Source organism: Protopterus annectens, chromosome 4.part0, assembly GCF_019279795.1.
Source record: "Protopterus annectens isolate FY-2018-M chromosome 4.part0, PAN1.0, whole genome shotgun sequence".
Lineage (NCBI taxonomy): Eukaryota > Metazoa > Chordata > Ceratodontiformes > Protopteridae > Protopterus > Protopterus annectens.
Window position 1 is genome coordinate 843066998 of NC_056733.1, and position 27558 is coordinate 843094555.

The 27558-nt window shown below is 41.6% G+C and overlaps 1 protein-coding gene across 1 annotated transcript in view; it reads left to right on the plus strand.

Moving 5' to 3' along the window:
- Window positions 1-27558, plus strand: part of CFAP52 (cilia and flagella associated protein 52) — a 788965-nt gene that overhangs the window by 298777 nt on the left and 462630 nt on the right. The window contains exon 7 of the mRNA XM_044068790.1: window positions 24272-24372. Within this exon, the coding sequence (XP_043924725.1) occupies window positions 24272-24372 (101 nt within the window). The remainder of the gene's footprint in view (window positions 1-24271; window positions 24373-27558) is intronic.

Below are 27558 nucleotides of genomic sequence, written 5' to 3' on the forward strand. Positions count from 1 at the left end.
GAAGGCCAGCACCTTCAGCAGAAGATAGGAGTAGCAATGGGGGCAGCTTGTGCCCCCATGTTTGCAAACATGGTCCTTTCTTATTGGGAATGGAACTATGTGCTTAATTTAGAATTTAAGGACTGTTGGACATTCTATGGACGTTCTTTAGATGATATGTTTTTTTTCTGGATTGACACTAGATAAATTGGATATTTTCTTTTGACTATTTACATACTGCTACTACAGATTTCTTGAAATTCACCATGGATATTCAGGGGGACACTGTACATTATTTGGATATAACACTTACCAAAAATTATGTTAAGAGAGGATTTGATTCAACTATATACAGGAAACCTGGTTATTTCAACTCTCTGTTACACTTTGAGAGTATGCATCCACTACACCAAAAAAAGTTGATTGTAAAGAGGCATTGCATGAGACTAGCAAGAATGGTGTCAGGAGATGATGACTTCCAGGTGGAATTAGAAACACTTAAAGGTATGATTGTAAGGAGGGGATACCCATAATTGTTTTTTGAAACAAATCTTTGATGAAGTCTGTAGGAAAAGTTCTTCAGGGCACTTTATTCCACTATTAGGAAGGTCTAATGCTACACTCACCACCCATAGTGATAGAATGGGTGACATAGTATTGGAAATAAGTGGTAATCAATTCAACAATGGAATGGTGTTGACTTACACTAATAAATTTGATGACTTAAGGGAGATTTTAGAAAGAAACTGGGCTATCTTTGAAGTCAACCCGGACCACCTTAGTGCAGTGGGAAAAAGGCCAGTAGTGATATACAAAAAAGCTTCTAGTTTTAAATTGATACTGGAAAGAATGGGAAGATGTGAAAATAAGAGCAGAATGGTCAAGTACTCAAGCTGTAATCAATGCAAGTATGTTATGTAAGGTTCTTCCTTTAATATACACTGCTTTGGGTAAATAAAACCTAGTGGCAGGTTTACATGTTCCACTAAGGGCATTGTTTATCTAGGGTATTGCACACTTTGCACAGCATTCTACATAGGGAAAACTAAATGTAAATGCAGGCAAAGGATATATCAACTCATATACGACATCAAGAAGAAAGATGAAAACAACGCCTTACATATGCACATTAAATCCAACCCTATGCACCAGTTCAAATTTTGCAATATCGAGCAAGTTAACTTAGGTGAGCGAGGGGGACCAAGTGATGACTTTTTAGAATTTTTAGAACTTAAATGGCAATGTAGGACCAATACCACCCAGCCACCAAGTTTAAATGAAAATGTTTCAATTTCCAGCATATTAAAATTCAAAGCTGGATATTATTTTGGGTACTTGTACATTGATGTCATAGGATACACATTTGATGTGTCACACAGGGTATGAAAACATTTTAGCTAAGAGTATTATGTAAAAAACTGAACATTTTTTTAAATTTTAGCTGCAGTAATCTTTCAAGTGCACTGCGCATTGTTGTAAATTTTTTCTTTGCAACTGTTACATGTTTTTACTAGTAGGTTTGACAACATTGTAGCTGTTTCTGCTGGCACTCTGAGGAAATTTTACTAATTTGAATATTATGTAATCAATTAATTTGGTATGATGTATAAAAAGGCTTCTTGACTTATGGGTAATTGTTCTGATGAAGTCCAGTTACCAAAGGACAAAGCACTTAACCTCTATTAGTTTTTTTAAGTAATAAATTTATGTTTGGAGCAGCACTTGACTCTTTTAGGTTCATAGGTTCGTAGGTGTGTTCTAGGCTAATGGCCCTGGGGCCTTTACGAGCCTAGCCCATAAAAGTACCCTGGAATTGTGCTGCCCATAGTTAGTTCCCAGTGCCTCTATCAAGTAGAGCCACTGGAGTGATCCCCGGGGTGAACTTTCTATTTCTCATCCACTCATCAAGATTTCTCTTGAAGCGGGCTAGTGAGGTTCTCTGCTTGACATGTATGGGAAGTCTATTCCAGAGCATGGGCAGTCTCAGGGTTATGAACCTGTCCCTCCATCATGTTCTGCTGATTGTGGTAATGAGGTTGAGGTCTCTGGTGAGTGTAGTGCGGAGGGAATGGGATTTCTTTAGATGTAGCATTTCTGACAGTGCTGGGTCAGACATGACTTTGTAAATCAAGCAGAGATTACCTCTTAGTAGATGATATGAGACAGAGAATAGCTGGAGTTTTTTGAGTCTTTCTGTGTAGCACATGTGTTTAAGGCCTAGGATCCTCTTTGTGAGGTACTTTTTAGGAGTCCAAAGTCAGCTTTGGCAAAATTTTTCATGGTGGATATCTTTGTGGGGGGGTGAGATGTGGATTTCCATGGTGATTAGTCTGTGGTTGGATCTAACCAGGGAGGAATTGACTATTGGTGTAGAACAAAGGTTGTCCATGTTAGTAATAACCAGGCCAAGGATGTTGTTTCCTCTAGTGGGAGTAAAAATGAGCTGGTCCAGGGCATTGGAATTGATGAATTCCAGGAAGCGTTGGGCCATTGCATTGGTGCTTGAGTAGTTTTCCCAGTTGATGGAGGGGTAGTTGAAGTCTCCTAGCATGGGAGTGTTGGGTTGGATGTTGATAGATTCCAGGGTGCTTAAGAACATGGAGTGAGAGTCTAGGGACATGGTTGGGGACATGGTTGGGGACCTATAGCAGGTTATGACCTGGATTGCAGTCTTACTCAGTGTTAGTTGTACCTGAAGTATCTCAGATGCATTATGCTGGGCTACTAATCTGGAGGTGTGCATATTCTTTATGAATATGGAGACACCACCGCCTTTGGAGCTTCGGTCCATGTTTTGGGACCAAAAGGTGTGGAATGAGTTATAGCCTGGTAGAGCAGAGGTAATTTCTGCCACTTTAAACCGGGTCTCTGTTACAGCACAAATGTTGATGTTCTCCATTTTGAGGAGTGCTTCGAGTGAGTGCATCTTGAGATTTAGACTTCTAGCGTTGAGTAGCATGACCCTCAGACTGCATTTATTTATAGCTGTTATGGTGGTAATTTGGTCTTTGGAACACCACCTAAAAAGGCACTATATGGGTGGCAAGAGCCTTAGCCAGTACTCGGAAACCCAGGGGTGACAGATGCAGGCCTTCTCTGGCAACGCATCGAGGTCTGTCAGTCATGTCATTCCAAGCAGAAAGATACTGGATACCCTTAGAATGACATCAGAAGCTTAGCCAATTGTTGAAGTCAATCATATTTTGTTTCCACTGTGGTATCATTCTGGGTGATGGTAGGATACTGCTCAGGGCTAGTGTCATACCTGCCTGGGCCACATAATCCGAGAGTTCCACCATGTCTCTTTTCATGTAGTCCAGGGAGTGTGTCTCAGGTCATTCACACCCACATAGACAATGACAGAGTCATACTTGTACTTGTTGTGGAGTGACCTGAGTGCGTGTGTTATGTGTCAGACTCTGGCACCTGATAGAGAGCTGACTGTTACCTTCTCCTTATTCAACCTAGTGAGTGGGACATCTGTGTGCCTCACTATTGAGTCACCTATGATTAGTGTAATGGGCAAGGTGTTTAGCCTTAGGAGCTTAGGTTCAAGGGCACACTGTGGAGGTGAGCCATATGTCCTGTGGTTTGTGCTGTGTTGTGGTGGTCAAGTGTGTTTCTGTCTTGGAGGACTCTGGTGTTTGGGTACATTTCACAATGCCTCTACAAAGGTGGGTGTGTGGTTTGTGTTTTTATGTGAGAGTTGTGATAGTGGGTGTTCTGGAGGGCTATTTGTTCCATGTGGTGTAGTACAGGTGTTGACCTTCTCCTCTTGACCAGATAGTCTGGTCTTGGCTGGAGAGTGCATAGCTTCCAATTTGCTGATATAAGTGCATCTCTCACAAGTCTGAGTGTTGGGAGGTAAAAGGAGAGGGTCTTCTGTGTACATGAGGCAGTTGCTACACTGCGTAAGAATGCCCATGTGCACCAGGTTAATAGGAGAAAGCACAGGGAACTGTCCTTTAATCATGCCAGGAGGGGTGGTAATAACTACTAAGTACTGGAGTTATTTCTGTGAAGAATGACTAGTGCTGATGGCTCTTAGTTGTGCTATAATAATTGCTACAAAACCTGTTGAAGTGCAAAGCGATTAGGGCATTTGAAGTGCAAGAGAGAAAGAACTAGCAAGATCTAAGGGAAAAACTGTTGCATACACTTTCTGGCACCAGTAATAGCTTACCTCAGCTCGGCGCCACTGAGCGGAGCTTAAACAAGCACAAACCCATGCAAACGTAGGCTTTTTAAACCAGAAAGTTGAAAGGGATGGAAAAACTGCCCAAACGTTCAATAAACTACAATTTCTGGGCCAGAAATCACTCCACTTCTGGTGGGCTACTTAATGCTTACCACTCCCACTGATATGCTAGAAGGCTTCCCTCCAATACAGAAAGGCTTTTTTCACCAGTGTGACTGTTCTTAGTTTCTGGATTGATTTAAAGAAAGAATAAACTGATTTTTAAAGGACTTTTGAAAACTTCCTTTTCTGAGGCCATGGAAGCAGGTCAGTCATTGCCATCAGTAACTTCTTCTCCTGCATCGACGTCTGGTAAATCAACAAAAAGGTCCTCATCATCTTCTTTGGATGTCTCTGGACTTTCACAAAAAGTACCATGAAATCATCAAACCTGAAGGCCTTCAGATCTAACAAACCTTCTACCTTGGCCCCAACTATTATGGAGCCATTGGTAGTACACAGTCAGAGCCGGTCCCCAGTTTTGGAACTGGTATCTCCAACCCTTAGATCGCCTTTACTTCAAAAATCATACTCTCCTGGCCCCTCCTCTAGGACCTCCAGAACCTTGTCTGATGAGGATGTGGATCACATGGTGCGGAGGCTACTGAGCACACCCGCACTGGCTAAATTATTGTCAAAACTGTCCCAGAGGGCTTCGGAACTGAGTAGACCAACTCCTTCACTGTCAATTCCTCCTCCAACCCAAGAGGCCTCGGAGCAAGAAGACTTCAACCCTTTTGATGAGGAGTCTGTATACCTGAACACATTTGGGTCTCACCCTTCTGCCACTTGGGTGTCTCTGCCTTTTGATGAGCTTATGGATTTCCTTTGTTGAAAGATGTGGGAGTCTCCAGATACAGTGAAGCCTGTTCCCCAGAGGCAAAATACGTTTATTACTTTCCCAGACGACAAGTAATTTTTCACTAAGGGCATACCAAGAGATGCTATGGTGGTGGTGGAAGCTACCAAAAAGGAGTTATCTGAAACTTCCATGTCTGTCCATCCTCTGAATAAAGAGTCTCGTATGATGGACAGATACGGTAAGTGCATGTTTTCCTCAGCAACCTTTACTTTCAGGTCCCTGAACTATCTCACACATTTCACTAGACTACAGAGAGATCTCCTCAAGGAGCTTAGAGATACTCTTCAGGCTTTGGTAGCTGCGGCAGTATCAGGCAAGGTGTCTTCACAGCTCTCCACCCAAAATTCAGTGGTTAACTCATCCATGAGGCTGGTGTCTTACACAGCCGATGGAGCAAGTAGGTCAGCGGGTTCAGGAATTGCTTTTAGGAGACATTCTTGGATGCGCTTGTGCAATTTTGCAGAAACCTTCAAGTCATCCTGTATTAATGCCCCCTTCAACAGCTCATCCTTGTTCGGGCCTAAAGTGAAAGAGACACTAACCAGGTGTGAGCTGGAAGGAAAGACTCTCTCTGCCATTGGGGTCCATTTTTCCACTTCTTCCAGACATTATCTCAAAGGTCAAAAGTGGGGAAAGATGTGGTTCTGAAATTCCCAGAGTGCCTTTCAGGACACATGTGTTGAACCTTACCCCAGGGGCAGAGGGGGAAGCAATAATGGAAGATGCCAGCCACACAGCGGGGGGGGGGGGGTCCACAGAACAAGGGTGACAGAGAATCTTTCTTTGGCAAGCCTTTTCAGCACTCCTGAAAGGAGGTCCATCTGTCCTACTCTTGAGGCAGTTGCTGATGACTATCTTTATACCCAAGCGCTTGGCTAAAATAACAAAAGACAAGTGGGTACAAAGCATTATATCCAGAGGTTACTCTATACCCTTTTCCATTCCCATTCCACGCATAAAAAACATCCCAGACATTCCACCCATTCACAGGGAACAGGCAATCCTGGAAATTCAAAGGTTGCTAGAGAAAAGAGTTATCTAACTGGTCCCCGCAGACCAAATAGGATCCAGAACTTACTCAAGGTTCTTTTTGGTTCCAAAAAAAACAGGGGACTGGAGACCTATACTGGATTTCAGAAGACTAAACAAATTTGTAGAAAAGACAAAGTTTCAGATGGTGACACTGCAGTCGATACTTGCCTTTTTGGGAAAAAACAATTGGATGTGCTCTATAGACCTCCAGGATGCATACTACCACATAAAGATGGACAGGCCATCCAGGAGTCATCTGCGCTTTTGGCTGAGAGCTAGTCACTATCATTTTTGAGCTCTGCCCTTTGGCCTCATTACAGCCCCCAGAGTGTTCACCAAATGCACGGCAGTAGTTACGGCTAACTTGAGATGCTTAAGATTCTGGGTGCTTCCATATCTGGATGACTGGCTCCTGACTGCCACCACCAAGCATCAACTAACAGAAGCAAGAGACATCACCCTAACACTTTGCTGCCACCTAGGGATAACAGTAAATTAATGAAAAATCTGCCTTATTGCCATCACAACATATTGTTTTTATAGGTACAGACTTAGACACAATGTCAATGACAGTAAAGCTTCCACCGGACAGAGTGCAGACCTTGCGACTACAGGTTCAACAACTATTTCTCAAAACAAAGTCCAAGCAAGAAAGGTTAAGTATTGGGCATCATGTCAGCACCAATAACAGTCATCCCCCTGGTGAGAATGGACATGAGAATTCTGCAATGGCTACTGTTCTCCTAATGGTCCATGCAAGAACTTCTTATGTCACATTGTATCTTTTTGACAAACTGTTGCAAAAAAGATTTTCAATGGCAACTCCAGTCAGATCGTGACCTTGGGTTGACTATTTGTTCTTCCACAACTGATCACCACAGTGACCACAGATGCTTCCCTGATAGGGTGGGGGGCATTATCAGGGAAAAACAGTCCAGGGCACATGGCAGGATCACAAGGCCCACTTGCACAACAATGTCCTAGAGATGACAGCAGTGCTTCTAGCATTGCAAGCATTTCAAAACACTCTTTCACTGGGAACGATTGCAATCCAAACAGACAATATGTCAGTGGTATGGTACATAAACAAGGAGGGACCAGATCTTACCCTCTTTGCCAAGAGGCCCTGAGAGTATGGACAGTGGGCAACCTCCTCCCAACGCTTTGTGATAGCAATGCACATCCGGGGAAATCCAATATGATAGCAGACAAACTCAGCAGAGTGATTCTAATGCCTGGTAAGAAATCCAAACACAAAAAACAAACTAGAAAAAAAACTGAAACAAATGAACACACCCTCATTGCACCACTTCTATTAAAACAATCCAAATGGTATCGATATCCACCTTCAATGGACCTTCAATGCCTCACAAGTGGTCCATAAAACAAGAAGTTGCGGAGATGATTTTCTAAGCTTGGGGCCAGCCTTGCTGCAATATTTTCGCCAAATTCATAAATGCCAAATGCAGCAGCTACCTTGCCCTACTCCCCCTTCCAGGAGAATTCCCAAAGGATGCACTTGTGGATGATTGGTCCCTGGGTCTCCTTTATGCTTTCCCTCCCTTTCCCCTGATACCCAAAGTTCTCCAGAAAGCTGGTGCACTGGGGAGGATCTTAATTCTCATAGCACCTTATTGGCCTCATCATATCTGGTTTCCCTTCTTGTGGCCTCATCTTCAGGAGGAGCCTTGGATTCTGGACCCATTTCCAGATCACTTGACTAATCCTTCAGGAATGCAACATCTGTCCCTACAAACCCTCAAATTGACAGCTTGGCTGCTCTATTTCCAAACATAGCCAGGTTACCTAACCTATCTGCTTCAGTACAGCATATCCTGATTCTCACAAAGAGTCTACGAGAAGAATGTATCTCAGCAAATGAAAAAGGTTTTCCTTATGGGCAAAGGAGACTCATATTGACCCGTTCACTGCATCTATACCTTCTATATTGGAATTTTTGACAAAACTCAATGAGGGAGCAGCTGCAGCTACTATTTGAGTACAGTTAGCAGCAATTTCTAATTTTCACTCAGGATAAGAGGGATATAATATTATTTCCCATGGATTGTGTAAAGCTTTTTTGAAGGGCACTAACCTCCTAAGGCCACCTATCGAACACCCCATGCCTCCATGGAACCAAAACTTTGTGCTATCATGGATAATTCTTCCACCTTTTGAACTTGCATTGTCCTGCCAATTGAAGTTCTTAACTTGGAAAACAATTTTCTTAGTGGCTATCACTTCTTATGGGCAAAGGAGACTCTTACTGACCCGTTCACTGCTTCTATACCTTCTATATTGGAATTTTTGGCAAAACTCTTCAATGAGGGAGCAGCTGCAGCTACTATTCGAGTACAGTTAGCAGCAATTTCTAATTTTCATTCAGGACAAGAGGGATCTAATATTATGTCCCATAGATTGTGTAAAGCTTTTTTGAAGGGCACTAACCTACTAAGGCCACCTATCAAACACCCCATACCTCCCTGGAACCTAAAATTTGTGCTATCATGGATAATTCTTCCACCCTTTGAACTTGTATCATCCTATCAATTGAAGTTCTTAACTTGGAGAACAATTTTCTTAGTGGTAATCACTTCAGCCAGGAGGGTTTCTGAGCTACAAGTGCTATCCATTAAACCTCCATATATGATTTTTCACAATGACAGAGTTTCACTTTGCACAAATCCATCTTTTCTGCCAAAAGTATGTTCAGAATCAAATCTAAATTAGTCTATAGATCTACCAGTTTTCTTTCCCAAGTATGGCAATAAGGCAGAATACATGTTACACCAACACGATGTACATAGACAACTACATTTCTATCTACACAGAACAAAAGATTTGAGGAAAAGTGATCAGTTGTTTGTTTTCTTTTCAGATTCCAAAAAAAGACAACCAGTAGCAAAAACCACCCTGTCCAGGTGGTTATCAGATTTCATCTCTTATACCTATCAGTCAGTAGATGGACAACTGCCAGACAAAGTAAAAGCTCATTCTACAAGAGCTACCTCAACCTCCTTTGCATTCCATGCAAAACTGCCAATTGATACCATTTGCGCAGCAGCAATATGGGCTATGCCTCATACCATTATCACTCATTACAAAGTTGATTTGGCCTCCAGGGACATGGCCTTCTTTGGGTCCACTGTTCTGAAGAATATTCTCCCGTGAGCCACCCCAAAAAAATGGTGCTATGGACATTGTCACACAAGTAAAGAATGAAAGCGAGATAGAAAAACTTCACATAAAGAAGTTATGTACTCACCATAACATTCCATGAGAGTTGTTTATCTCACCTTCATTCTTACGTCCCACCCTCCTACCTCCATCCTTATGAATTCTGGATGATCGAGAGGTCTCCAATTAGTCAAGGTGGTACCTGACTCTCTTCCTAGCTTATATAAGTATGAAAGCTCTCCTCACTCCTTTTTCTATAAATATTATTGGAGTATCAGCAAACAAGATCTACCCTAAGGCATCATGGGATAGGGAGTAAGCCACAAGCCAGTTGAAGGCCTTGAGCTTTAGTAAGTGGCCAAGTCAGAACTGAGGATCGGTTCCGAACCCACAAGTAAAGAATGAAGGTGAGATGAACAACTCACATGGAACGTTATGGTGAGTACGTATCTTCTTTATTCTGTGGTGTCACTTACATTAGGCCTCTTGTTTCTGTTGTTTGTCTGCTTCATTTTGAAATTATGACAATAAAATATTGTCTTTTCACATTTTTTCTTATTGGCATGGTATTTACTACTGATTTAACATTGATATACTCATTTTAATTGTTAAATAAGGATTTTACAGCAAATTACTTTATTTGCATTTTCTGTGAAGATTTTTTTTTTTTTTCTGACAAGGGAATCTCTAAGTAATTGCTTATTTATGTTGTTATTTGATTTAAGGGCATGTATTTAATTTTTTTTCACTATTTGGACAAGTGAATTTTATTTAGAATTACAGTGGTGGAAGGTTCGGATGTCTCTCAATCCAGATCTTCCCTTCTCCCCGCAGTCCCCAGTTCATTCAGTCTAGATGGACTTGTCAGATTTTGCATGAGGAACTGTGTACAAGGTAGTTCAAGTGCAAGGTGAATGGTGTACTTCTTATATTACAAAGCAAATAAATGTTAATAGTGATTCAGATCTTAAAAGTTCTTCACCACTTATGGTCTCCAGGTCCTCTTTTAATGGTCACATATGACACCATAATGTGGTACCTGAATAAACAAATGGGGTACAAGGTCATACCCTCTTTGTCAGTTAGCAATGAACTGTGAGTTTGCCTTACAGCATTCTCTGATACTTCAGGTCTAATACAGCCCATTAGAGAAAACATAGTGCTAGACAGATTAAGCAGATCCCAGACAGACTCTCACAAGTGGAAACTTGGGACAGAAGTCTGCCTGGATTTGGTCCAGATGTGGGGGACACTTCACATAGATCTGTTTGCCTCCTTTCAAAACAGACAGTTGGAAAAATACTATTCAAGACATTCTTGCAGTCATGCTTGGAGGACTGAAGCATTCTTATTCCAAGGACAGGAATTTTGATTTATGCATTCCCATGCTTTCCACCAATTATGTCTGAAGATTCAGAAAGAATTACCAAAGATTATTGCTCTGCCCCCCCCGTTTTGGCCCAGGCAAAGTTGATTCTTCATTTTATTGTACTTGACCAAGGGCTATTACCACAAGCTTCCTCACACTCTGAAGCTGCTCTCAGAGAGTCAAGGGTGACTGGTGTACCGCCATTAAATGATACTTGATACCTTTTAGGCACTTGTTACATGAGAATGAGCAGCAGCTACTGAGTGAGGCAAGAAAACCTGCAACTAGAAAATCTTATGTTTACCAGTGGAAGTGGTTTTCTAGGTTGACGGACTGGTATTGTGTGTACCCTTCAGGTTTTGAAGTATCGGTGTGAGCTACTCAATGATGGCTTATCTTATGCATCTAACAAGATGCATCTTGCAACTGACTCTGCTTGTTGACCCATGGATCCCCCTTTTTGTCTCTTTTTGTAGTCAAACTTTTTTTAAAAGGAGTAAATTCAAATTTGTTCTTGAAAATTTGACATCTGATGTAAATCTTTAGTCATTCCTTACTGTAAGGACTTCAGTTCCATCCTTGGAACTGACACGGCCGTTACGAAACTCGTGCCAGCCAAAAACTCTCAGCTAAGACCTACCCACAACGGCCCTCTCATAGTCTCTTCAGATCTTGTTTGCTGCTTTTCTTGTCAGATGTGCCAAGCCTTCTCTCAGCTAAGTGTTAGCTTTTTGTGTTTTTTTTCTCGATTCTAGTGTGTTGTAAGACAGTTTTGTCATCTCTACTCTTTTTCTATCTCTACTTTATTCTTTCCTGACTAAGCCCTACCCATTACCTTTGGTAGTTCCTCATACCATCGTTGGTACTACTCCCTCTTTCCCTGCCTTAGTAGGCCCTTCTCTTACCTTTGGTATTTCTTAGTACCATTGTTGGTACTCTTTCCTTATCTGTAAAAAAAAAAAAAAAAAAAAAAAGAAGTGATTTCTCTTGTCTTGTTGTTAGTTATTTAGTTTATTGTGTGGTTAGTGTGGTTATACTCTGTATTATGATGGAAAAGCTTGGTTTCAAACAATGTGATGTGTGTGCGTAAGTTGCCCAATTCTGATGGTCACGCCCAGTGTGTTTACTGTTTGGACATTGACCACCTTAATGTTTCTTGCGACATTTGTTCTAGTTTCAGCAACCGTATGTTGGTTGAACGCAAGAACAAACATCCTTAAGAGTATGTTAAAATCACCCTTTGCGGAGGCTCTTTCTGGGACGTAGGTCTCACCACCTCCTAAGCATACAGATGTTAAAAGACATAAGGAGAAACAGAGTCTCGGTTCTGACATCCCCATCCTCCTCAGAACCGAGTCGACACCGGTCTTCTTTCGCTCTGTCAGCGCAGACAACTTTGGCACAAGGGTCTCTGACTCAGACTCCTTCCACTGCACCGACCTTGGCACCATCTCTCACGGTGTGGACCTTGCTTGTGACATGGGCCCCGACTACTGTACCTGCATCAACACCTTCCCTGGCCATGGTGCTAATGTCTTACATGGCTCCTCTGGTAATGGCTCCTTCAGTTCTGAAGATCGAGCACCTTCCAAGAACTAGATATTCTCCTTCTTATGACCCCTTTTTGGGACAGAAATTTAGTCCCTTTCTTGAGAGACCAGACTCCCCATTGACAGCATCCTTCAGATCCACCAGGAGTCTTTTGGAAAAGGATGTAGTGAGGGTTGTAGACCAGTTTCTGGCAGCTACAGGATTAACCACCCAGACCAGGTCTTCCCTCCAATGTGGAGGGGAAGCTTTCATGGCGTATTCTCCTGTCTATCCTCCTCCAACCTCCAGCCGGGTTTTGGAGACTTTGGTACCGATGGCCATCCTAGTACATACTGTCTCAGCACAGACAATAGAGACTTCCCTGTTAGCACCAATTACTCTTGGTGCCATGGCTCCTTTGGATCTGGGGCACTCTCAGAGCAGTGATTGGGCTGTCGGCACCATGGCACCTAGTTCGGCACCGATTTTTCTGTGGGACCGTCTATGGCCACAGCTCTCCTGGAAGCTGCCAGTCCTCTCAGAGCTCCTCACCTGGAGGGGGGTTCCTCAGGGTGGGGTGTGACCCCAGTTCTGAGGTTGTCCTTCTCGGTTCCTGGCTCCCATCCCACCTCAGGTAGGCCTGCTTTCCAGGTAATGGAGATGGTCTTTGCTTCATCAGGCTTGCAGTTGACACCACTGGCATTGGAACCAGAATCCCCCTCTAGCTTGCAGCTGTCTCACCCTCCTGCTCTGGAACCTTGAGCACGGGGAGCCACAAGGCTTGCCCTCCAAGGGAACCCCTCTCTCTGGAGTCCTCCTCAGAAGATCCCACTGGGAAGCCACCCCAGAAAAAACTTTGCAAGAGGAAGCATCTTGATTCCCCTGAGGAATCCATCATTGAAGACACCAATTGTGATGAGGGAGAAGAGTCTCCACAGCGTCCCCTGGAAGATGTCTCATTTGGAGACATTCTCGTGATCCTCAAGCAGAGAGGAGACTGGAAGCCCTCCAACACTTCTTCAGAGAAATCAGTGTTCTTACAGGCTTTCCGTGCTCAGCCATCTACTTCCTAGATGACCACACCTGTAGATGAGTTCATTCGACTTATTGTGCAGCATGCCTCGAAGGCCCCGTACAACATAGAACTCGTCCCCCAGAGGCCTGATAAAATTTTGTCCACCCCAGAAGACCAGCCCAATTGTTCCAAATAACTGGTAGTCAATTCCATAGTCGTGGCAGCGGCCACCAAGAAGGAACTGGTGGAAGAGAGTTCCACTGTTCATTCCCTGAACAGGGAGTCTCGGACTATGGACAGACTGGGGACGTGGACCTACGCTTCAGCAGCCTTTGCCATCTGGTCACTGAATTACCTGGCACACTTTACTCACCTCCAAAGAGACCTAATTTCTGAAATGTCTGCCTCTTTGGTGGAGGTGTTGCCTGAGGAGGTGTGTGATACCATTGCCTCTCAGCTAGCTACCTTGGAATCAATCTCGAACTCCTTGATGCACTTTATTTCTCACACTACTGAGGGGGCAGCTCGAGCAGCCACATTGGGCATCATTATGAGACGACATGCTTGGATGGGTTTGTGTGACTTCGCGGACCCCTTTAAATCTTCCTTTGTCAATGCGCCTGTTGATGAATCTTCCCTTTTTGGTCACAAAGTAAGAGACACACTTTCACGTAGCGAGAAGGATGGAAAAACCTTGTCTGATGTGGGCATGTTTTTTCACCCACCCCCAGAAGTCCTACTCCAGGAATCAGAGGGGAGGAAAACTGTGGTTCAAGAAGTCCCAAAGATCATTATATGACACTCGTGATGAGCAATCCCCCCAGGACAGAGGGGGCAACTCATTTGGAAGATGCCCCTTTTTGGGGCAGAGGGGGTCCACGTAACCAGGGCAGTAGAGATTCCTTCTCTGGCAGACCCTTCCAGCGCTCCTGAACAGTAGCCCAATTGCTTTCCATTGGAAGTAGTTGGGGGTCAATTTTCCCTGCACCTACAGGCTTGAAAACTCATAACAACAGATGCATGGGTGCAGAGGATAATTTCCAGTGGCTATCATATCCCTTTCAACGTCACCCCAGACCTGTGAAACAAATCCCTGATGTCCCATCCAGTCAGAGGGAGGTCGCAGCCTTAGAAATCGAAAAGCTGCTAAGAAAGAGAGTCATCCAACCCGTCCCACCAGACCAAAGAGGATCCGGCTTTTACTTGAGGTTATTTTTAGTGACAAAAAAGACAAGGGACTGAAGACCAATCTTGGATCACAGTTTACTAAACAAATTCAACAAACCTCAAAAATTGTGGATGGTCACGGTACAGTCCTTTCTCCCCTTTCTGGGGAAGGACAACTGGATGTGCTTTGTAGGACTCCACGACATGTATTACCACATAAAGATGGACAAATGCTCCTGGAATTTTCTCCGCTTCTGGCTGGGAGTCAATCATTATCAGTTCAGGTTACTGCCCTTTGGTCTCTAGAGTGTTCACCAAATGCATGGCAGTCATAGTAGCTCATCTCTGACTACAAGGATTCCAGGTGTTTCCATATCTAGATGATTGGCTCCTTACCACCACATCCAGGAATCTTCTCATTCTCAGTCTCTCTTATACTCAAGGTCTTGCTCTTCGCCTAAGTATCATGAGCAACATGGACAAATTGCACATGTCTCCATCAAGAGCACTGGAATTCATTGGAGCAGTCTTCAACACAACATCCTGTCAAGCTTCCCTCCCTTCTCACAGGCTTTCAAAAATAAGAAACCAGATTCAAGTCCTCCTCCTGCAGACATTTGTAGCAGCATGCCTTGTACTGCAACTACTGGGCTCTATGGCAGCAACCATTACCTTGTTACCACTGGTGAGGTTGCACATGAGACTATTGGAATGAGTCCTTTCATCACAGTGGTCTATTTTAACTCACCCACTTGATCACATGATACGCGTTACAAATCTTTGCAAGAAACAAATGCTTTGGTGGATGAAGCCAGAATCAAATCTTTGGTGTTGACCGTTCTGTCTTCCCCAGGGCCACAGTGACCACGGACAATTCCCTGTTAGGGTGGGGGGACATTTCCAGGGAATGACAGTCAAGACACCTGGTCCCCCATGGAGGCCAATTTGCACATAAATGTCCTGGAATTGAGGGCAGTTCTCTTAGCGTTGCAAGCGTTCCACACATCCTTTCCTTCCGCGACTATTGCAATTCAATCAGGCAACATGTCAGTTGTCTGGTACATCAACAAACAAGGTGGAACCAGATCTTACCCTCTGTATCGGGAAGCCATGAGAATTTGGCACTGGGCGATGGCTTCCAACCACTTTCTCATAGCAACATACATTCCCTGGACTTCCAATCTTATAGCGGACAATCTGAGCAGGAACATTTTGATGCCTCATGAGTGGTCCCTCAGTCCTATAATAGCAGATCAGATCTTTCTCCGTTGGGGCAGGCCTTGCTGCGACTGTTTGCTTCTCCCGTAAACAACAAATGCAGAAGCTATTTTGCCCTGATCCTCCCTCAGGGGGAGCCATTGAGGGATGCTCTGATGCACGATTGGCCCCCGGGTCTGCTGTATGCCTTTCCCCCATTTCCCTTCATCCCGAAATTCCTCCAGAAAGCTCAAAGGTTGAGAAGCAGAGTGATCCTCATTGCCCCTTATTGGCCCCGTCAAGTCTGGTTCCCTTTCCTATGGCCTCATCTGATTTACAGCCCATGGATCCTGGATCAATCCCAAAGTCTGCTGTATCTTCCTCAGGAACTGATTCACCCCAATCTCCACAGCCTCAAGCTCACAGCTTGGTTTCTCCACTTCTGATGATTGCCAGGCTACCCTGATATTTCATCCCCTGTTCACGAGATTCTTCTGGCTCTGCACAAACCTTCCACCAGAAAAATTTATTGTAGAAGTGGGCTAGGTTCTCTAGATGGACCAGAGAACATAACATAGATCCCTTTTTTATTCCTATTCAGAACATTTTATTTATTTTATTTATTTATTGCAGTTGGTTTACCAGGATGGTCCATTGGGCCATAAAGCACCCGTTTTCAATGGAGTCCTGGGGAGAAAAGCTCCAAAAAAGCAAAAAAAGATACATGTAACAGAACAATATAGGTGCAGCAGGTAGTAATGAAAGTTATACAAAAATAAGGAAGAAAAAAATTTAAAAACAAATTATGTCCAAATATAACAATACAGATTGAGAAGACTATACAACAATAGTACAACAAATATAGCAAAGAATACAGCTTTGAGAGGAATCGTACTAACTAAGGAAATGTACAATGTGATGCTAAAGGACATTGCATAGTGGGGGAAGTAAACTCAAGGGCCTGTCTAGTACATTTTATGCAATTCTATAGGTATAGTAGGGAAGTTAGCAGGAAGGAGAAGGGGAGGTGATGGGACAGAGTTAGTTATGTAGGGTGGGAGCAAGAGCATTCCCACTGTGATGCTAGATGTGAGTGAAGAGATTTTTTGAAAGTAGAGTGGTTGGAGGTGGTGCGGATGGATGGTGGTAGGGAGTTCCAATGGTGAGCTAAGCTGAATGATAGAAGGTTTCTGCCTGGGAGATGAGTAGGTTTATGCACTTCTAGTAGGTTTTGATTGTTTGACCTTAATACTCTATTGGGTAGGTGCATTTTAAAGGCAGATGAAAGGGATGGACAGAGGGAGGGGTTGAGAATAAGCTTGTGGGCTAGAGTTAGTTGAATGTAAGTTAGTTGATTAGGAAGTTCTAGCCATTGTAGTTTCTGGAGGGAGGAACAATGATGGGTGGAGGACCTATGGCTGGTGGCAAATTTTGCGATTTTGTTATAGCAACAGGAGAGCTGTTTTTTTAAAGAGGACTGAAGATTAGTTAGGAGTGGGGCACCATAGAGAAGGGAGGGGATAAGGAAGGAAGTGGAGAGAGTAATTTTAGTGGCAGGTGTGAGGTAGGGATTCTGTCTGTAAAGCATGCCTAGTTTCTGATGGGGTTTTTTGATATTTAGTTGTAGGTGAGAGTTAAATTTAAGTTGGTTATCAATTTGGACCCCAAGTAACTTAGTCTCTGACACTATTTCTAGAGGTGAGTTATTTTGACTAGTGATTGAGAATGTGTTCATATCAAAAGGAGTAAGTTTAGAAGGAGTAAATATCATTAGTTTGGTCTTGGAAGCATTCAGAGCTAGATGGTTACTTAACATCCATTGCTCTGTGGTAGAGAAGGCATCTTGAGTTAGTTTTTGAAGCATAGCGATAGAAGTGGCAGAACAGATGATAGTTGAATCATCTGCATATTGGATGATGTTTGAGAATGGGATAGATTTGTGGAAATTGTTTATAAATATGTTAAAGAGAAGGGGACCCAGTATGGAGCCTTGTGGAACTCCTGTAGGGGTACTAAGGAATGAGGAGGTGGCTTTCTTCCATTTTACTGCTTGATTTCTGTTGGATAAGTAGCTAGAGAACCAACTCAAGGAGGAGGGAGATAGATTAAGTTCAGAGAGTTTAGCTAAAAGCAGGCTGTGTGATATAGTATCAAAGGCTTTGGAGAGGTCAAGTAGTAGGGTAGAGACAAATTGGCCAGAATCACAAGCTTTATTTACAAGTTCAAGGAAGGAGAGGAGGGCTGTCATGGTGCTATGATTTGATCTGAATCCGTGTTGTGTGGGAGTTATAAGGTGATTATCTAGGAGATATGGAAGGAGTTGAAGTTGGACACATTTTTCTAGGATTTTAGAGATAGGGGACAGGATAGCTATGGGGCGGAAATTTGTTACATTGTTATTGTTACCACCTTTGTGTAGAGGTAAGATAAAGGCCTGTTTCCAGATTTGAGGTACTGTAGATTCTTGTATGGAATGGTTTATTAAGATGCTAATGGGGTAGGCAAGTGTTTCTGCAGCTATACTAAGAAAGTAAGAAGGGATATTATCAGGAGCATTGGTACATGGCTTCAATTTCAGAAGGAGTTTCTTTATAGTAGATGTAGGTATGGGTTTTAATGAGAATAAGGGAGAGTCAGGAGAGGGGGAATTAGGGGGTGATTGAGATGAGGGAGAAGTTTGTGTAGAAGAGGAGGTAGAGGATTTGGTAGATGGGGAATGGGGAGTAGTAGTGGTTAAAGATAGAGTGTGAGTAGGGGTGGGTGAGGGAGTATTGTGGAGTGTGGTGGTGTTGGAGAATGAAGAGGTCAATTTGGAAATAGAGTCAATAAAAAAGGAGTTAAATTGTGTGGCCAAAACTAATTCTGGAGCATTTGAGTCTGGGGTGGGAGAATCTGGTTTACTAGGGTGAAGGAGACTAGAGATGCCTTTCCAGAATTTCTGAGGGTTGTTTTTATTATGGTTTTGGAGAGTAGAGAAGTTGTTTTGTCGATCAGAAGTGATGAGATTTTTTACTTTATTTCGAAGCATTTTATATTCATTGTGGAGCAGTGGTGTCATATTTTTCTAGTAGCGTGCCCAGACTTTATCTCTATGTCTCATGGTAGCAAGAGTATTTTTGGAAAGCCAGGGAGCTGATTTTGTTTTTATTCTCTTTGTCCTTAAGGGGGCCTGGGAGTCTAATATTTTTAAGAATATCGAGTTAAAGTGGGAAACTGCACTGTCTAGTGGTAGTGTTTTTAGACAATTCCAATTAATTGCTTGTAAGGAGTTCGAGAAGGTTGTTGGGTTAAATTTTTTTTGGTCATGAATAGTAATATAGTTATGGGTTCGTTGTAAGATAGAGGGAAGTTGGTGGGTAAAGATGGGTATGTGGTCACTAAGGGGATCGGGAAGAGTGCCACTTTTGGGGAAATAGTGAGGATGGGAAACAAGGATCCAATCCAGGATACTTCCACTGGAGAGATTTTTTGCAGGGCGAGTTATGGAACTGATTAGCTGTGAGAAATTGTAGAGGTTGATGTTAATGGAGTTTGTTGGAGACTGAATGCAGGCCCAGTTAATGTTCACGTCTCCTAGGATTATGGTTTCGTTACTAATGTTACTAGAGAGCCAGGAAAGGATGAGTTCAAGTGTGGAAATATTATCCCCTGGGGGGATATAGAGGGAAGCAAGACATATGTGTTTGTGATTATTGATTTGTAGTAGAGTAAGAAGAAGTTTGGCATTGTTAAAGTGTGGTATAGGTTTATTATAGGGAGTAACTATTAGGGAGGATGAGTATAGGAGAGCTACTCCTCCACCTTTTTTTGTGAGGCCTGTCTTTTCTTATGATGGAGTAGTTTGGACGAATTATTTCAGAGTCCTTTATATGTGGTTTTAACCAGGTTTCAGAAATAGATAGGATGTCAGGTTTATTGTGTATGAGCCAAGCATGAAGGTTTGGGACTTTGTTTACTATGCTTTGGGAGTTTAAAGAAGTAAGTAACAAGGATTTGTTTGTGGTGGCTATGGTGGTAGGGCCTGGGTTAGGATGTATATCACCAGATATGAGAGCGATAATTGGATGAAGGAAGAAGTAGTTTAGATGAGAAGACAGTAAGGTAATAAGATCAGGTTTTATTGTAAGTTGGAGAAATTTGTTAGTGGTTATGGGAATGGAGATTGTTTTGGAAGTGATAAGTTTGTATCGGAAAAGAAAGAGATTATCTGTGGGGTATAAATAGGGGGAGATAGGAGAGTATGAGTGTGAGTGTGAGAGAGGTGAGTTCTGATGGTTGGTTACATGGAAGGATTGAGAATGGAAGGAAATAGTGGGCTGGGAGAGATAGTGCAGATAGGATAAGATGAGGAGGAGTAGTAGTAAAAGGGAGATGAAAGATTGTTTTGAGAGCATGTTGTGAAGAGTTACTAGGAGGAGAAAATATAGTAGGGTATATGGTATAAAGGAGATAAATTATGTAAGAGGAACTGGTAGTTACTACCATGTAGTATTAAGAGTGTGGAGAGTTGTATTAGATATTGAGGAGGTGTGGTTTGGGAGTGGGAATGGAATAGAGTTGGTTAGGTAGGATGTTGATGGGGAGTTGAGTGGAGGTTAGTTTTGGTGGGAAAGAAAAGAGGGTGTGTACAAAACGTGAGATGCTGATTAGAGTAGAATGGCAGTGGGTGTGGTTGGAGGAAGGATAAAGGTAGAGGTGCTGGGGGCGGGTGGAATTGGGGGCAGGGTAGGGGAGCGGAGTGAGCCCGTAGGGCGAATGGAGCGGGTAGAGCCCAGGAGGGCAGGAGAGGAGCGAGAAACTATCAGTGGAGCAGCGTTTGTAAAGGGTAAGTGGTAGAGGTGTAAGAGGAGAGGACCTAGAAATGGTAGGAAGAGTGGGCTGAAGGTATTAGGGAAAAAGAGAGAGGGACAGAAATGTTGGAGCTATTGGAACAGAAGAAGAGAGCTTTGAGTTAAAGTTTAATTTAGTGGAGAGGAGAATGCCCTCTAGTGGGAATACTAGGGCTAAGAAGTCTAGGAGGAGAAGGATGCAAGAGTAACTGGGGGAGCTGAAGGGGTATGAAGAGCAGGGGGATAGAGTTAAGGGGGTTAGGCTGCTGGCATTCCTGACAGGAAGAATCGTACAACAGTTAGCAGAGAAAAGAGTATAGTAATTTATGACTTAGCAGCAGATGCACATACTTTCTTGGGTTCTTTTGGAAGAACATCCAACAATACCTGACTACTCTATTGCATGCAGGAGCTTCAGCATTGACAATTACAGTGCATTTAGCAGCTATTGCAAATTTTCACAATGGAATTGATAATTCATCTGTTATGTCACACTGACTGTGCAAGACCTTCATGAAAGGAGTATTACATATTACACCTCCGGTCAAGCCTCCTATAGAGCCATGGGACTTGACTTTGGTGCTTCAGACATTAACAAGTCCTCCCTTCGAGCCTTCTAACTCCTGTGATATAAAATTTTTGCCTTGGAAAACTCTACTTCTAGTAGCCCTTACCTCAGTGAGAAGAGTATCTGAGTTGCAGGCCTTGAGTGTCAACAGACCTTACCTAATTTTTCATAGGGAAACAGTGTTCATATGTACTGACCCCTCCTTTTTGCCCAAGATCATTTCTGAGTTTTCCATTAAGCAATCTATTGACCTACTGGTTTTCTTTCCTCACCATTCAAATAGAGGGGAATATCTTCTGCTCGATGTTCATAGGCAACTTTGTTTCTACTTGGACAAAACTAAATCTTTCAGAAAAATGGATCAATTGTCTGTGGCCTTTGCAGGACCCAGATTGGGTAAGCCTGTTTCCAAAATTACTTTAACTTTTTGGTTTAAAAATGCCATCACTTTCTGCTGTCATCAGAACAAAGTGTTCTTACCTTCCAAAATAAAGGTTCACTCTACTAGATCGATGGCTACTTCAGTGGCTTTTCATTCCAGAGCCTGTATGGATGACATCTGCACAGCAGCCACTTGGGCAAGACCTCATACCTTTATTACTCATTACAAATTGGATTTGGCCTCCAGGGGATGAGCATCTTTTGGTTCTATGGTGCTCAGGAATGTCCTTCCTTATGGTCACCTAGGACTCTAGTAGCTGGGGACTCAGCTCTAACAGTAAGAAATGAATAAAGATTTACAACATCAGATAAAAAAATTATGTCCTACCATAATGTTCCATCTGTGTTGTAGATCTTTATTCATTCATTACTTCCCGCCCTCCTTCCTCCTGCCATATCTCCTGGTGGACTTTAGGATTTCCTTATTAGTTAAGATATTTGCTCAGACAGAGCCTCCTACTATCACTATTATTACTTCTATACTATAATGGCGGGCAAACTCAGTCTGAAGAGACTATGAGAGGGGCATTGTGGGTAGGTTTTAGCTGAGAGTTTTTGGCTGGTGCGAGCTTGGTAGCAGCCGTGTCAGTTCCGAGGATGGAACCGAAGTCCTAACAGTAATTAATGAATAAAGATCTACAACACAGATGGAATGTTATGGTAAAACATAATTTCTTTTTTATCTACTTTTGAATCTGCCTGTCTGGCTGATTTGAAATTCGTTACTTGGGTACCTCTTTTCTTTACTGTTCTTCCATCTGCAAGGTGAGTCTCTCATCTGCAAGCTGTCATGGTGGGCCCACCTTATCTAATTTTCCACAAGGACAGGGTTGTCCTACACACTACTACTCCTTTCTTGCCAAAAGTTACTTCTGAATTTACCCTGAATCAAGCTATCACTCTTCCAATTTCCTTTCCAGAACAATAAAACAAGGGAGAGAAGATTCTGTATACCTTGGATAGGCACAGGCAGATTAGGTACTACCTTGATATAACCAAGTCCTTCGGGAAAGCTGAGCAGCTGTTTATTTCTTATTTTGGGACTAAGAAGGGTCGACCTTTCTCTAAGCAATGGATTGCTCTTCTCCTCTGCTATTGTTTTTTTACTACTCCCACGATAGTTAATGTATTCCAGGCAAGGTTAAGGCACATTCTACAAGAGCCTTATTCTCTGCGATGGCATACTGGAAAGGAGTGGACTCTAGAAGCATTCTAAAGGTAGAAACCTGGTCCTCTGTTCACACCTTTACAGAATACTACAAAATGGATTATTTTTCAAGTTCCAAAGCAGGCTTTGTAAGGAACATTATCCAGGAGGTACTTGACATTTTTCCTTTCTCCTCTCAGGTGGGGTAAGCTTTGGGAATCTATTCCTATTCCACTGAGGCATAGTACAGTTGCATAAGTCCTGCTTACCTGCAACTGTAGATCTTCGAGTTTCACACTCCTCAGTGTCAGATATAATTCACCCACACACAATTCCCCTTTATTTGTATATAGTTTGTTATCCAACCTTGTTGTGGTGTTGGTTGGCTTTGGTTACTTGTGTTAATGATTTTTGGCTGCAGATTGGTTTGTTTCAGAAAATTTGTACATCAGATCATTCTTGGTTCATTTGACTTAGCACTAAACATCTAAATAACAGAGGTTCTGTAGTAGGGGTTACTCTTCCCCTGATGGGAGAGGCTTAGCCAATCCCCTGTTGCAGAGAGTCAGACGGGGGCCTTTTGAGCTATGGAAAGTTGCCAATGTGGGACTTGTTCAGGCACAGAACCCATATACTACTAGGGCAGTGTGAAATTTGAACATCTATTTAACAAATAAGAAAGACTTATGCAACTATATTTTAAGGTTCTGCTACAAGCACTTGCATCCCATGTGCAAGAAACCAACTTTCTCAGAGTCAGGGTCTTGTAGTAAGTGTAGACTGTCACTCATGTTTAAACTCAAATATGAGTTTGAACAAGTAGTTGCTGCAGTGTACCTGAGCACATTACTTGAGCTTGAGTGAAGTCAGAGCAGCAGCTGTGGGGGGCAGGAGGGGTAGCTTAGGGTTTGAGAGTGGGAAAGGAGTTTTGGGTTTAGGGGCTATTAAGAATTTAATTTAGGTTTAAAAAGTTTGCTGGAGTTTTAGGTTTCAGGAGCAATCTGGGACTTTATATTTAGGCTAAGAAAGCAAAGATTTGGGTTGGGAACTGGGTGGCTGTATTAGGGTTAGAAATAGGGTTTTGGTAGAGATGTACAGAGTTTATAGGGTTAGGTAGATCAGGCTAGTGGAGGTTTGAATACTTGCTTTTTCAAGCAAGTGGTAGCAAGCAAATGTGTCACATGCTACCAGCAGTGTAGACCCTAGAGTTAAGACCTAAGGTACATGTTTCCACTATCTTCTCCGATTTTAAGAGTGATGTTTGAAGTAATCTAATTTTAACAGCTGTGGCATACGTTTGCAGCTTCCCACCCGTATGACTATTGTTCTGTTGGCAAATATCTAACCTGATGTTTTTCTTTCATCTTATCCTGTGTACATTTATAAAGTCCAAGCAAACAAATTCTCTTGGTGTTCAAATAAGTCCCAAACACTAATAAATCCAAAAAGAAGTAGCGAGCAAGGACTTTACCATCCAAAATGTATTCATATAAACAGTAAAAGCTTTTGAGTCAAAATATCTCTTTTTCAATGCTAAAAAGTTATAAAGTCCTACAGCAGTACAGCTATTCTTAAAATGTTTACTGTTATGGCGAGTATATTCATACAACTGTACATTATTATTTGTAAAAAAAACTAACTCAATGAGCAAGGTGATGTTAATGTCTGTTGCTGTTGGGTATTTTTATAACATTTATAGTTTTGTATCTTTCTATCTATAGGGTGTCACAGCACTTCAGATACTAAAAACAGGAGATCTTCTTGTTGGGTCAGGAGATGGCATTGTGTCTTTGTGCAAGGAATCCAACTATAAAGCAATCAAGTAAGTTCAAAGACATTTTCTCAACCAACCTTCTCCACAGGAAGAAAAGAAAAAACAATGGTTTCACTGCTTCATGCCTGTAAATATGCTGTTCAGCATAATACCTGATGCTCATCAGTATAACTCCTGTAGTAACCTAAAGCTATATGGGTTATATGCTGCCTAGAATATAACAGCCAGACAGACTCTAAACCTATCTGGCTCCCCTCCACACATATGTAAGGACTGCTGTGGCATGAGCTGTAAAGAGGGAAAACAGCAGCCTGGGTGCCAAAAATACCCAATTTTCTTGTCACACTCAAGAGCACTTCTTTTGTGCTTCACAGATTCAGAGGTTGTCTCTGATCTTCCATTGTTGGCAGATAAGTCCCATCTGGGTAACCCTTCTGTAACAAAAGGAGATACCGCCACCTAGCTATCTGGAATTTTGTAAATAATTCTGTTGTTTAAATATTAATATGATTTATATAGAAGTGTGACAGAAGGAGATACTGCCAGCCCAGCTATCTGGAATTTTGTAAGTGTTTGTGTATCATTTGTCAATACCAGCATGATGCAATTGCTTGTGTTACAACTGTATTAGAACTGTATATCATATTGTACAGACGTGTACGGAAGAGATATTTTGTCAAATATTGAGCAGAAATGTATATACAATATTGTAACTGTTTTAGATGTATATATTTTTAACAATGAAAACTGCAACACAAGAAGTTAACTTCAGAGGAATAGTTGAGACTGAGTTACTTTATGGCTGGGTCCTAAAAAGAGATGATATCTTTCAGATTCAGTGCAACAGGAGACATAATGTCTAGAACAAGACATTTTTGCATTGTCTTGTAAGTGTTTTATTGTTTTATGTCTTCCAGCAGCTGCAAACATCTAAGGCTATGTATTTTCACAGGAAGATGCTAAATGCTGGCTGTTTTTAGCAGTGGGGGTTTACCTTGGGAACTAAAGTCAGATGACAAGAAGTGATGTCATCCTGCAAGCTAACTCAACAGGAATATTTGATATTAATTTAAGAACTCTCTGACAGAGAAACTATGCATTTTGTCTTTGAACAGACAGCATCAGCTGGAAAACCCATTTACCACATCTGTCTTGACTGCCTCCGGAAGTAAGTTAACGAGGGTACAGTAAATTCTCTCAGATACAGTTAGGAACTGAAACAATTATTTGATGTGTGCCGAAGTTTTCAATTAAATGCACATCTTCCTGTGAAATATACAATTTCTTTCTAGTCTAGCCTAGTAATTGTTCATTGGAGAATAATATGTAAATTTTATCCAAGTTCCTATTACCAAACTCACATCTTCCATACCAAATATTTTCACAAATTTCTTCAGAAATCTACCCAGTTTTGTTATATTTCCCTTTCTCGCCAAATACATCCTCACTGTTGCAAATCAAATTTCAGTCCCCAGCTATAAGTAATATTTTCTGCTGAAAGCTGATTAATTTTCTCAAAATTTTTTTGACCTCTGTTATAGTAGTTTTAGGTGGAATATAAATACATGCCAGCATAATCCTCCTTCCTCGTCAATAGCCCCTTACTACCACAAATCTATTATTAATATTATTATTATTATTATTATCATTATTATTATCCATTTTTCCTCTTCTATCACTATTGGAGCTCTTCTAACAATTAGTATAAGTACTCCCCTTTTTCTTTATCCCTGATGCTGTGCTGAATATCCATCTTGAAATCCTTTCTTTTTCAAATTGACATGCTCACATCTTTCCAAATGTGTCTTTTGTAGCATTGGTATGTGTACTCTGCAGTTTTAATATAATTCAATACTATTTCCTTTTTGTATATACATGTGAGGCCATTCATGATCCAAAATAATATGGATAATTTAGCAATTATGATAAGAAGTTATTATTCCCACCTATTGTATATGACATCGTTTTAAAGTGTTTATTTCCATCTTTTGTGTTGCATGTACCCACTAATGTTTGGCATGTTGATCTTTTATACAGTTCTTTCTTGTCATCTCCATTTGATCACATGTCATATTTTACAAGACTTTTGTTTTAATGAAAACCCTAAGCAAGAGAGAGAGAGAGAGAGAGAGAGAGCATATTAAATTAAAACAAACATGCAAAACTATGTACATCTTCAAAGAATGATGTTTAACCCTCCTGATAGGAACAATTGTCCTAGACTGACAGCTGAATACACAGACATTACTTTACACAAATTGCTGTATTTTCTAGTGTTATGTTTATTCCATTCCCAGATGTAAGATAACACCTTGTATGCTTTCATAAAACATTAACTTTTGGCCTTAAAAAAATGCTTTGACTTTTATTGCCTGCCCTGTAGTCAGCTTGTCTCCATGGAAACATAAGAGCACAATGTACAGCTGCCCTCAGCTGCAAGATTCTCAACACATACTGAACATTTACTTGCTGAAGGAAAACTTTTCATTGCATTCAATGCTCCCTTATTAACTTGCTTACATAAAAAATGTATTAGATCAAGCCAAGGGCCTTAATCCATGTATTCACCCATGCAAAAGTAAGAGAAAATACATCAGTTCTACATAGATTACAATCTGTGTACTTTTACACCCTTATCCCCCACCTCAACAACCCAAGATTAAACATCATTTTATTTTATTTTCTATTTACATTGTAATGAGTACATTTTTAAAAACTAAAAAGAGAAAGGGGTACTTTATACTTTAATATCTTTATTACATACAACAATAACTGAATATGTTTTACTAAATAACATGCAATTTATATCATGAATGTTTTATACAAATACTGTTAAGAACAAAACTGGGTTTACTTATAGTTAGTTTTTTCCCTTCCCTTTAACTCATTCACTCCAGTGGAACTCAGGAAGTTTGCACTGTAACTTCCAATGGGTGGAGCCTAAGCATTTTGAAAGAATCAAATGATGTCCTCACATTTCAAACAAATATTCATATCTCTGGAACCATAGGGATTATAAAAGAAGTGTAAATGTCAACCTCTTCAACACAAACTATTTATTTTTATAGTGGTGGTATTTTTTAGGGTCTAGGTCTTAAACTGAATTCTGCAAGTTAAAGTAAATACAGTAACTATTACATTTGTAATATTTTGTAAACAACTTACAATATCTCAGCAACCACCCACGTTATACATATACTGTCAGCAGCATTTTATTCATTTAGCTGAGAGTTT